This window comes from Myotis davidii, unplaced genomic scaffold, assembly GCF_000327345.1.
Source record: "Myotis davidii unplaced genomic scaffold, ASM32734v1 scaffold174, whole genome shotgun sequence".
Taxonomy (NCBI): domain Eukaryota; kingdom Metazoa; phylum Chordata; class Mammalia; order Chiroptera; family Vespertilionidae; genus Myotis; species Myotis davidii.
In genome coordinates this window covers 2,125,900-2,139,225 of record NW_006289087.1, presented here as the reverse complement: position 1 = coordinate 2,139,225, position 13,326 = coordinate 2,125,900, and the positions used below count along the sequence as shown (strand labels likewise).

The window sequence follows — 13,326 nt, the reverse complement described above, 5'->3', positions numbered from 1 at the left end:
CTGTCTGCAGTTGCAAAAACAAAACATCACCAAGGACAAAATCACCAGCTCCATCTTCCCCAAGGGGAGGAAGCCCATTTCCTTTGCTGATTAAACGTGGCCACGACAGGTTTGGTGCCATTCTGAGTGAGAGAGAAAAAACGATTTGTCATTGAGGGTTCAATGACCGATACTTTTCCACATGCAAGGTTCTTAATAAACAGCACTGGCTACGTGATTAAATGAATGTAACTGACTCCTGCAGCAGTGTTAGAAGATTTTTACAAATTTCCATTTTGAGAAATGAGGTTAAGAAGCAGGCTCCAGCCCTAACCGTTTTGGCTCAGTGGATAGAGCGTCGGCTTGCAGACTCAAGGGTCCCAGGTTTGATTCTGGTCAAGGGCATGTACCTCGGTTGCGGGCATATCCCCAGTAGGGGGTGTGCAGGAGGCAGCTGATTGATGTTTCTCTCTCATCGATGTTTCTAACTCTCTCTCCCTCTCCCTTCCTCTCTGTAAAAAGTCAATAAAAAAAAAAAATATATATATATATTTTAAAAAGGAGCAGGCTCCAAACCTGGACAAGCTAAAGGCAACTTATGCTTAGGAAGTTTTAGAATCTGTCTGCAGTTGCAAAAACAAAACATCACCAAGGACAAAATCACCAGCTCCATCTTCCCCAAGGGGAGGAAGCCCATTTCCTTTGCTGATTAAACGTGGCCACGACATAAGCAGTGCTTGGTCTTGACGTGCGTACGTGCGTGGTTTCTGGTTGGCCGGGAAGAGAGAAATAATACTGCAGCCGGCCAGGAGCGAACAGCAGGAAACGGCTCTACAAGAACAGCCACGAGCCCTCCACTCAATGTGTTCCTTCTCAGCCCTTTACCTGAACGCAGCCCTGACTGTGGTGCCAATTCCCCTTTAGCTCCTACCAAGAGATGCTAGAAAGGACAAGTATCAGATCCGTCCCAGCATTCCAACAGCACTGACACAGCGCCGTGCATGCACACACGATGTGTTTAGTGACGTTTCTCGTATCTCTCAGAGGCAAACAAAACAGCTTTTAGTGATTTAACATGTATGACATAAATGACAGGTTCGTGAGTATTTGCTTTATTATTCTGATTCATAACCTGCATATACAAAGCCTATAGTCTTTGTAGTAATCATTACATTAGAAAAGAAATAGCTTAAGAAGAAATATACACACACAAAGAGAGTATTTGCCATTAAGCTTCAAGGTAAGTGTAAATATTAGCACGGCGTTGCTCCAAGCAGGATGTGGTTCAGTTCCAGCACCTCGTGCAGTCCATCACCTGCACTCAGGCGGGTCCCTCCTTCCTCCCAGCTGGGCGCATTTAAGAATTTCATGAGCTGTACATCTGCTGGCTGCTATTATTTAATAAAATGCAAATGTTCATCTAACACAGGCTCAAGAATCAGTTTTTCCTCATTCAATCCACTTTGACCCGGGAAATAATCATGGCAAAAATACTCTCCGGGTGACCTTAGGCAAATGGTCTTTGTGCCTTGGGGGGGCGGGTTTCATCCTCACCTGAGGATATTTTTCCATTGACTTTTAGAGAGAGTGGAAGAGAGGAGGAGAGACAGAGAGAGGGAAACATTGATGTGAGCGAGACACATCGATTGGTTGCCTCCCACACACTCCCCAAACTGAACTGGGGATCGAGCCTGCAACCAAGGTACATGCTCTTCACCGGAATTGAACCCGAGACCCGTCAGTCTGCTCTAACCGCTGAGCCAAACAGGCTAGGGCTGTGCTTCCTCCTCCTCTCCCACTGTGTGTATAAAACTAGATGGTCAGACTGCATGACCCCTAAGGTTTCCTTAAATGTAAATGCTTTCAATTTAGTCAATTAACTCCAGGGTGGGAGGGTGGCATCGAGTTTGTTTACGAAAGCTCGTGGAGTTGGACACTGAATAATATGTCCACATTTTTTGTGCCTGGGTTACATTTTAATAAAAAGGTCAAAAAAAAGAAAAAAAAAGAGGAAACAACATTGGACCAGGAATGAGAATTGTTTACGAAAGCTCGTGGAGTTGGACACTGAATGATATTCCACGTTTTTTGTGCCTGAATTACACTTTAAAAGGTCAAAAAAAGTGGAAACAACATTGGACCAGGAATGAGAAAATCTGAGTTCTGGAGATGAAGAGCAGTGAGGGCTGCACAACAATGTGAATCCAGCAAGGCCAAGGAACTATACACTCAAAGATGGTTAAAACGGTACGTTTAAGTGGGAGTTTTATCACTATTTTAAAGACTATACTATCTCAAAGCATCTGGGAGACATCAAATAACCTTTCTGGCTTCTGGGCGTCCGTGCGGGACAAACCTCTCTTCTCTCTGAACATGAGTCCCCTCTGGACCCCTGGCCTTCCTGATAAATTCTTTCCTTCCGGGACTTACTCCATCTCCTTTCTTATGTGCATCAACCCAACTTGTCTTCCCTCCAGTTCTTCTCTATGGGAGATTCTCTAGTGCAGTGGTTCTCAACCTTCTGGCCCTTTAAATACAGTTCCTCAGGTTGTGACCCAACCATAAAATTATTTTTGTTGCTCCTTCATAACTGTAATGTTGCTGCTGTTATGGATCATCGTGTAAGTATCTGATATGCAGGATGGTCTTAGGCGACCCCTGTGAAAGGGTCGTTCGACCGCCAAAGGGGTCGCGACCCACAGGTTAAGAACCGCTGCTCTACTGGGAGACACATGCTATCAAGTCTGCCTCCCATCACCTCGACCCTCAGGTCAAGGCCAATGCAATGTCCTCCACCCACAGGTTGAGAACCGCTGATCTAATGGGAGACACATGCTATCAAGTCTGCCTCCCTTCACCTCGACCCTCAGCCAAGACCAATGCAATGTCCTCCGTGAGTCTACCTGCCCCTCTCTGGGACCCCTTACAGTGCTGCCAGGACTACTTCCTAAAATACACACCCAGTTCTCTCGCCTCCTGCTCCCCACTGCAGACCGAAGCCTAACTTGTCAGTATCATGCCAGAGCACCGCCGGACAAGCATGTCTAAGGGTCACCTGAGTCTACAGGGCAAAGGTCTCACACATTTCGGTCTCAGGAGCCTCTGCACTTTAAAAAAGGAGGAGGACTCCTTTGTAACCTTCCTGCCTTGCCCTTCCCTGCCCCCATTGTCCCTAGCGGCCACTATAGATTAGTTTGCATTTTCTAGAATTTTATAAGTGGTATCATACCAACATAATTATTTTGAGATTTAGCTAAACTGCTATGTGCATTTGTACTTGATTCTTTTTTATTGTTGCGTACTATTCCACTGCATGGATACACCCCAATTTGCTTTTCATTCTTCTGTTGATAAACATTTGGCTCAAGTCCACTTTGGGACTATGTGCTATGAATACTTGTGAACAGGTCTCTGTATAGGTGTTTGTGGGATGCAAAGCAGTATGGCTATATCACACTATAGGTGTATACTTAACTTTTTGAAACTGGGGATCAGGCCTAAGCTGGCAGGTGGACATCCCCCGAGGGGTCCTGGACTGCGAGAGGGCACAGGCTGTGCTGAGGGACCTCCCCCAGTGCACGAATGTCATGCACCGGGCCTCTAGTCAATGGTAAGAGAGAATCATGGATCAGCTGCCTCCTGCACACTCCACACTGGGATCAAGCCTGGAACCCCAGCATGTGCCCTTGACTGGAAATGAATGAGGAGGGACCATTCAGTCCGCAGGCCAATGCTCTTTCCAGTGAGCCAAACCAGGTAGGACCCTGGAGTCAATCTTGATTCTACTCTCCAACATCCATATCCAATCCACTAGCAAATCCTGTCAACTCTATGACACAACATGTCCAGATTCTTTCTACATCCCCAGGCATCGCCTGGTACAACAAACAACATCTTGCACTTGGACTATTGCTGTATTTCCTAACTGAATCCCTACATAATTGTGTCAGAGTCAAGATATCAATTCTTACATCTGCAATGAAAAAGTCACCAACAACCCCGCCCCCCGCAAAGCTTTAAAGACAAAATGCATCACTCACAAATGAGACGGATGCCCAAAGAGGAACACCTCCTATCTGTTGATCAAGAAACAACCTCAATGTCCACCAACTGGTGAAGAAATAAAAGGCGGTGCACCACACTAGGAAGAATTTCCAGCAGCAAAAAGGAGTGACGTGTCCACACGTTCTACAACATGGATGAACCCGGGAGACGTCACTACAGTGAGAGAAGCCAGGCACTACAGCCCACATACTGTACTTTTCCACGTGCATGAAATACCCAGAGCAGGGAAATCTATGGAGACAGAGAGTAGATTAGTGGTTGCCGAGGGCTGAAGGTGGGGGAAGGATGGGGAGTGGCCACTGACACAGATTTCTTTTTAGGGTGATGGAAATGTTCTAAAATTAGACTGTTGAGATGGCTGCACAACTCTGTAAGTATACTCAAAACCACTGAGTCGTATATTTAAAATGGGTAAAAATTATGGCATACTGCATATGCCACTAAAGCTGATTTTTACAAAAATTAGGTCTTCAGACGAATGAGACTCTCACTGTGCCAGTGAAAATTATTACAAGATCAGACGGCCTTCATGAAACAGAAGTATAGCTCTCCTATGATTCATTAAACAAATAGTTACTGAGTGCTACTATGTACCAGGGTACCCATAAATCAGCAGAGGTGATGCCAGGGCCTAAGTTAATTTTAAAAGGGCAGTACTGTGCCAAAGGGTAAGATATACAAGCTTGACTATGGCATCTAATCATTGGTCAACTGCCTTCAAGGAACATTCAACCATGATCCAAAGCCATTCAGATTAGATAGGTCAGGAGACAGTACATTTCACTCGGAATTCAAGTGGCTAAATAATGAAATAAACCTTTTCTTTGTAAGTCATCCATACTTTCATCTGACAAATAATTATAGAGACCTTTTATTGATTTTAGAAAGAGAGAAGAAGGGAGAGGATAAGAGAACTCAAAACATCAATGATGAGAGAGAATCACTGATTGGCTGCTTCCCGCATGCCTCACACTGGGGATCGAGCTGCAACCCCAGCATGTGCCCTAGTGGGAATAGAACTCTGACCTCCTGATTCATGGTCGACCCTCAACCACTAAGCTACACCAGCTGGGCTGGACAGAGACCTTGAACTAGGGCTATCTCTCCAATATAAAAGTGCAAACCTAATCCTGGCCTGGAAGAAGTTTAGACATAATGTACTTACTACTTTTTTCAACTGAGCCATACATAGAAGGCGGAACTCTTTCTAGATGCTGAAATGCTGCCGAAACAGACCCCTACCGAGTAGAAGAGAAAGGAATGAGCTGGTGTAGCTGTCTGGGTTTCATACACGATGTATGCTGTGCGGGAGTGTTTTTAACCAGTTAGTCAGGGAGTTAAATGGGAACAGGTAGTTCCTCAACCGAGAACATCCTTTAAGGGAGTTGGTATTCAAAGAAGGGAATGCAAAGGAGTGTGTAGGAGAGAGTAAAACTAGGCCACCTGTGGTCTAGAAGTGATTGTACAAGGAGCCTCATGCCCTTGGGCTGAGCACAGGGAACTGGTTTACTCCCAGAAGAGGGCGGTCACAGTTCTTCAGAACAACCAGAGGTAGAAGGGGGAGGAGAGAGTCTTTTCATTTACTTTGTAAAAACCAGTACCTCAAAAGTTAGGAAGAAAGATAAAGACAGAGCTAGAAATGGGAGAAAAGAAGAAATTTAGAAGATCAATACGGGAGGGTTTAAGATCCACCAAGTACTAAGCATATACATAAAACAAATGAACAAAAAGTCACATAGACAGGACCAGAATGGCATGGACCTTTAAAGAGAGAGAGAGAAAAAAATACAAATTATGGGGGGAAAAATGTTTTCAATTCAAATTCTATACCCTGCCAGGCTGCCAATCAATAATGAGAACAGAATAAAGATAATTTCAAATATACAAGCAATCAAAAAAGTTACCTCCTGCATGACCTATCTTAGAAAAGCCGCTGAAAAATAAGCTCTAGCAAAATGAGAGAGTAAACCAAGAGAGAGATAACATCAGAAACAGAGGGCAAAGCAAAGCAACGCCGGAAGGTGACCCTGAAATGACCCGGCCTCAGAGGGTGGCCAGCCCAGATGGAGCAGGAGGGGGGAAGGCTCCAGAGGGAAGGCTCTAGATTAGAAACAAACAATCAAAGGAACACATCAGATGAAGAACAGGAACAGAGAAAAGAAAGCAAAAGAAAAATATTAGGGTTATTAAATTTAAGAATAACAAGGTCAAATGGAAAAGGAAACCCAATCACAGAATTATTCTTGGGGAGCAGGGAGAAATATTTAGTCATCAGTAATGTAAACACTGACTAGTGATTTAACTGAAGTTGTGATCAAACTACCTTCTATCTGTATCATAAAAGGCCGTTACGGCGTCACGACCAAAGGCTCTTGCGGCAGAAGGCAGGGGCGAGCTATTAGTGGTGGAGAGCTACGAGTGGCAGAGGGCGGGGCACGAGCTACGAGCAGCGATGGGCGGAGCGGCCAGTTGAGGCAAGCGGAAGTGAGCTACTTCTGCATGATTTCGGGGCCCAGGTGCTGCCCAGGGCCCAGAGGTCAGCTGAGACCTGCCCTTCCTTGCCAGACACTCCGCTTCAATCGCTGGCCAGGCCTAGGGACCCTACCTGTGCACAAATTTTGTGCACTAGGCCTCCAGTATTAAAATATTAGGAGGACAGAGCGAAGAGAACAGAGGTATGGGGGTGAGGATGAGGGGGTAGAGAAAGGGTGAACACAAGATAATGATCTTCATCTACCTTAAAAAGAAGTTAATGGGCAGTGTGTAACATTGGTGAGAAAGAACCATTTGAACATATTATTTGAAAATATGGAGGAAATACAGAAGAAATAGCTCAAGGAGTTTACAAGTGGTTGCCTCTGGGCAGGGGATGGGGAGGGGTGGGACAGAGAAGTTTTTGTTATAGGTTTTGCAGGGTCTTTTGATTTCCCTGAGTGGGTTTATCCTTTTCATGTCACTCACTAATTGGATCTAAAACCACGAAGACTTGTTCTGCCCATTCTCTTAGGGAGTTAATTCACAGGAACTGAGTCACAGAATAAACAGTGTTGAAACCTGCTCGAAACCCTCCTGTGTCTTCCCATCACGGCAGGCTAAAATCCACACCCCTTGTTGCGACATAAAAGGCCCAAGCACCTCTCCATCACTGTCCCCACCACTCATTCCACTCTGGACTCACTGGCCCTCTTACTGTTCTCCAAAAAAGGCCAAATCTGTTCTCACCTCGGGCCTTCACGCGTCTTGTTTGCTCTCTCCCTGGAATGCTCTTCTCCCAGATTTCTGTATGGCTTAATCCTTCACATTATTTGGATTCATGAAATAATCATCGTCACTTCTGATGAAGCCTCCCAGGCCCATGGAGTCTAAATTAGCATTCCTCTCCCCAACTGCCAATCATTCAGTATCCTCCTACCCTGTTTTACTTTATTTCTGTCTATTATTTCTCCTGTGTTCCCCAGCCCCATATGAGAATATACGCAGGCAAAGAATTTTTCTGAATTAACCTCTGAAGTGTTAACCTTTGAATTCCCAAAGCTCAGCAGAACCAGGCATATACTCAAAATCAAACACTTGATGAACGAGAGAGTCAATTTTCTCAGAGACAATTCCTACTTCCTCTTCTTTTGAATCTGGGCTTTCCTGCCACTGTCCTGACCAACAGAGTTTGCCCATCCAGGGCCTTGCCTTTAGGAGGAATGGCAGCCCCACTCTGGTCTCCTGGGACCAGCAGTCATGTGAGCAGTCGGAGTACTCAGAGAGCCATGCTCATGGAAGCCCGAGCCACACGGGAGGTCTGGGAAGATGACAGTCAGTGTGGGGGAGAGACATGCCAAGGGACACCAAGGCACTGGACATGAGTAAGAAGCCCCCTTGGCAGGGGTTCTCTGGCCCAGCCATTCCAGCTGATGGCACAAGGGTCAGAGCTGAGCCACCTGGACAAGCCCTTCCTGGATTCCCGACCCACAAAACTGTGAGCAAAGTAAAAATGGCGATTTTAAGGCACTAAGTACCGCAGGAGTCTGTCAGTCAGCAGTAGCTGACCAGAACATCAGGCAAGAAGGGATTGCTTAAAGCTGAGTAGAAAACAAGTTATAAACCATCCAACCAGAATGTCACAGCATAGTGTACAACAGAACAGAATGGCCAATAAGCGTAAATGCAAGTGAAAAAGATCTAGAATATCCATTTGTAAATGTGAGCAGGCCTTCAACGCAATGGGGTTTGTTCAATTTGGGGGAAAAGGGATGAGTAAGGTGCAATGGACAGGAAGACAATACTCAAGGTCACTGGAAAGGACAAAACACATGATGATTCATCTGTCATTTGTATTGCTGGTTAAACTCAACACAGACTATTATATTCAGTTCTGGGTTTTACAACTAAGGAGAATCTGGAGCACTGTAAAGAATTCCAAGATGGCCGGAACCGGTTTGGCTCAGTGGATAGAGCGTCGGCCTGCGGACTGAAGGGTCCCAGGTTCGATTCCGGTCAAGGGCATGTACCTGGGTTGCGGGCATATCCCCAGTAGGAGATGTGCAGGAGGCAGCTGATTGATGTTTCTCTCTCATCAATGTTTCTAACTCTCTATCTCTCTCCCTTTCTCTCTGTAAAAAATCAATAAAATATATTAAAAAAAATTTGTGGAAAAAAAAAAAAGAAAGTGCAAAGAATTCCAAGATGAATAGAGAGACCACAGAGAAAAACCCATGAGGAAAGGTAATGTACCTGGACTGTTTTGAAGGAGAGGATTTAAGTAAAACTTAGTGACACTGAATATTTTCTAACTAGAGGCCTGGTGCATGAAAATTCGTGCACTGGAGGAGGGAGAGGGGGTCCCCTCTGCCCAGACTGCATGCACCCTCTCGCAGCCCGCAGCCCTCGGAAGATGTCCGACTGATGACTCCCCATGGGGAGCGGGCCTAAGCCATCAGTCGGACATCCTTAGTGCTCACCAGCCTTCAGCCCGGCTTGTGGCTGAGCGGCACTCCTCCTGTGGGAGCGCACTGACCACTGGGGGGCAGCTCCGGGCCTGCCCCCTATTGCCCCTCCACTGCCGCTGGTTGCTGCAATCCCCGGATTGCCGTCCCCTCCCTCTGCCCGCTGGCACCTGCCTTTGCTGGCCTGGCACCACCTGCTTGCTGGCCCTGCCCACCACTGACTGGTTGTTCGGTCAATTTGCATATTATGCTTTTATTATATAGGATAATCTACAGAGATTACACTAAGTTTTCACATTAAGCAAACATGACCAATAATGAGTGCCAGTACATAGAATATGTTACTCTAGACATCAGACCAAAGACTCTCTACGTGAAATCTGCTACAAAGCTGTGTATCTACTTTGGAAATGTAGGAGGTGATTCTGTCCAAATCTGAGGGACTTTCAAGCTTTCTTCTAGGAAAGCTGGGATTTTATGACCTAATGACTGTTCCTACTGCTATTACCACAAGTGCTGGCGACAATGATAATAATTACTAAATAGCTACTTGCCACACACTGTGGTAGATTGCTAATATCACTTCACCTGACAATTAGGTATTATTATCTTCATTTCAGAGATGAGACATGATGGTTAGCAAGATGAAGTAATATATGCACAAGATTAATGTGGCACAATAAAAGATAATTTGATCTTTGCCCCTGGTTCTTGGCATACTCCTTCAAAAATCCTTGGAATTTCCTGAGTTAGGAGTCTTCATTATGCTAATGAGACAACTTGGCTGGTGCCAACATAACCTCAGGACGGGGACAGTCACCAGAAAGACCAAGTGATCAGAGGGTTGGAACTTGGACCAAGACCTCTGGGGAGGGCAGGGGGAGCTGAAGACTGACCTCCACCACAGGCCAGTGACTTAGTCAATCATGGCTACAGTATACAGCCCTCATAAAAGCACTGCATCCAAGCTCAAGGGTGTGGCCCAGTTCAAAACACAGTGATGCGCCCAGAGGACGATGGGTCCCGACTCCATGGAGAGAGGGCACTGACACTCTATACGCCCTCCAAGACCTACTGTATGGGTGGGTGTCCCTTACGATACACTGTCAGTGTAAATACAGTGCATTTCTGAATTCTATTAGCTGTTCTGGTGAATTGCTGAACTTGAGGGGGTCATGGGAATTCTCACATTTGTAGCAGGCTGATCAGAAGTGTGAGTGCCCTGGAGAAGCACTGAGGCTGCCTCTGAGCGGCGGGTTTTGTAGAGGACTGACTCCTTAACTTGCGGGCCTGACACTAACTCCAGGCGGTGAGTCAGAACTGACTTACAATCTACTTCTCTGGTGTTAGACCAGTTTGGGTTGGAACACAGCAGTTACTAAGCTATGAAGTGCTGAGGCCAGGACTCAAACCTCGTTCTGTCTGATTCCAAAGAGAGCGTTTCATTATTATAAGAGTCAAAGTATAAACCATAACAACTTCTGATTTTACATTTTACAATAAAATGGCATATAATTCATGAAGGTTTTGAGTTTCTATGGTAACTTACATGAAAAAATGTATCAGCTGGACAACTGATAAAGTCCATTTAAGGAATTAAATTACCCTATCGCTGCTATCAGAGTTAACACAAACATCAATGTAGGGGCAGCTATGACACTGGCTCATAGGGATGGCAAGGAATTAAACAATGTGAAGACAATTTAGGATCCAGAGTAAAAGCCACCTCTAGCACCTTTGAGGTTCTGAGCCTTTTTCTAAATCCTTCATTGAGTGCTTAAGCTTGTAAACTATTTTAAATAATAGTTAAACACAAGTACAGGGACATGGTTCCAGTATAAAATCTTAAAAACCCATCTTCAACCTTCAGATACAAAGAAAAGAGTCTCATTGCTGTTTCCTATCAGCTTGAGAGAAACCACAGGACACAAATTCAGATTCCTGTTTCTGTGGTCAAAAGTGCAAGTTACACCAAAAAAAGAAAAGTGTATGTTACACATGTTCTCTACCAACGAGAGAACTTTCTGAGCAGCAACACAGAAAACAAAACAAAACAAACACTCATGAAATCCAGGCAATACTATGTTTTCTCTATAGCTTACATAAACGCTTTCTAAGGCTTTATTTCAACTTATGAACCCTTTTCGTTATTCCTTGACCAGGATGTATGTAAACTGTATGTTCTTGAATGCTTTGTCTCACCTGGCCTGTTAGTGGCTGCCATGATGAAAACCTGCTGACGCGTTTCCAGACCATCCATCTCTGTGAGGAGCTGATTCACCACTCGGACGCTTGCCCCTGTCTAAAAAGAAACAAACATAGCTCCATCAGCCCCCAATAAAAGGAAAAATCCATCACCAATTTATTTCGCCTTATAAGATAATACACTTGCTCATTTGAATGTTTGTCAAGAGATAATCATGATCATTTCCTGACTAGTTACTGTACAAGCACTGGACAAAACATGTTCTCATTCCCTTGTTTCCCCAGCAAACCCTTTTTAAAAAGATATATTTGTATTGATTTCAGAGAGGAAGGGAGAGAGAGAAAAATATTAGTGATGAGAATCATCACTGCTCGGCTGCCTTCTGCAGGACCCTACCAAGATTCGAACCTGCAACTTGGCACGTGCGCTGATGAGGAATGGAACTGTGACCTCTGCTTCATATGTTGACGCTCAACCACTGAACCACACCAGCTGGGCAAACCTCTTACTTTATCCACAGTTTCGATAGGAAATTGTGGATGAGAGAGGATGTTGAGTTATTTGTCCGTGGTCTCACAGCAAGATAAGGGCAGAAATGAAACTCAAACGCAGAACCTCCTGATTCATGGGTTTATGCTCAACCACTGAACCACACCAGCTGGGCAATCCTCTTACTTTATCCACAGTTTCAATAGGAAATTGTGAATGAGAGGATGAGTTATGTCCGTGGTCTCACAGCAAGGTAAGGGCAGAAATGAAACTCAAACTCAGCTTTATCTGACTCCAAAGTCTACGCCTCTTAGTTATTCAAGGATCTAAGAGCCACAACAAATTTCCTTTTGGACAAATCTAGACTGAACTTTTGAATGCCAGACCAGATTACCTCTATCAGATGATGCCTCATCTAGGACACTGGGTCTTTTTCTCTTTTCCTTGAAGTATCCAGCACAAGTGCAGCTACCTCAGGGCAACACCCGAGAGAAAAGTTCTGGGGCAATAATTTTGGGAGTAGTTTTTTTTTTTTTCCAATGTGAGACATCAGAAAACAGGAATTGAGAAAACTAAACCTGCCCTATAGAAAAAGAACTTTAGACACGTAGGAAAAAACACTCTCTCATCTGCTCCCCATTCCCTCTGCCCGAGTAAACACAGGAATGTTGAGGCCAGTCGGATGGAGAAGGCTGGATCCCAGAAGGCACCCAGAGTGTAATGGTGCTGAGTCAGTGCACATTACCTGGCCCTGCGGTGAGTGCGTGTCTTAAATTACATTTTCTCCTGCCTAAAGAACTCATTTAAACTGGAGAATCTTAAGATGACAAGGCAGACTTTTCAAAATCAGTCTCATTTCCAGTCCCAGCTACTCATTTGTGTGAATCCGGTATGTGTAACCAAACTAACATACTAAAACAACAACAGGATACAGAGGTTAATAAAAATGCAACTGTTATCCCTCAGTCCTGATTTCAAATTACTAGGTTACTTCGCATTCAGTCTCATTTCCAGTCCCAGCTACTCATTTGTATGAATCCAGTATGTGTAACGAAACTAACATACTAAAAACCAAACAAAACAGGATACAAGGTTAATAAAAATGCAACTGTTATCCCTCAGCCCTGATTTCAAATTACTAGGCTACTTCGCAAAAAGAGTCCCAATGTTCTCGAGGAATGACTTTACAAGAACTCCTAGAACTTTACAGAAACTTTATAAAAACTTGTTTGTAAAGATTTGTGGTGCTCAAAAAGGAATCTGTAAAGGACGACTCGATGACAACTACCTCTCGGTCTGATCTTCGAGGGCATAAGGCATCCACTTCATCAAAGAAGATCACACAGGGCGCTGAGTTCTTGGCTCGTTGAAAAACCTGCCGCACAGCACGCTCGCTTTCACCGACGTACTGAACACACAGACAGGAGATAAATGGAGAGACAATTCAACTTAAGGGTTCAAGCCAAATTATAGTAAAACCAGTTTTAAATGACATTTGTATGTCAGAGTCCAAAAAAGTATTAGGTTCATAGACAACTACTGGTATTTGCCCATCTCTGACTGATAAGAATAGTCAGTTGTATGTGGTTCAATTTAATAAAATTAGCTATTATTTGAGCTTATAAATGTCTTCATTTATAAAATGAAGTC

General features: G+C 44.5%; 1 protein-coding gene across 1 annotated transcript in view; it reads right to left on the bottom strand.

The window, feature by feature from the left end:
• Positions 1 to 13,326, bottom strand: part of NVL (nuclear VCP-like) — a 42,043-nt gene that overhangs the window by 8,751 nt on the left and 19,966 nt on the right. Inside the window, 4 exon segments of the mRNA XM_006761258.2 lie at positions 2,810 to 2,827; positions 7,457 to 7,486; positions 11,184 to 11,283; positions 12,965 to 13,084. Coding sequence (XP_006761321.1) covers positions 2,810 to 2,827; positions 7,457 to 7,486; positions 11,184 to 11,283; positions 12,965 to 13,084 — 268 coding nt within the window.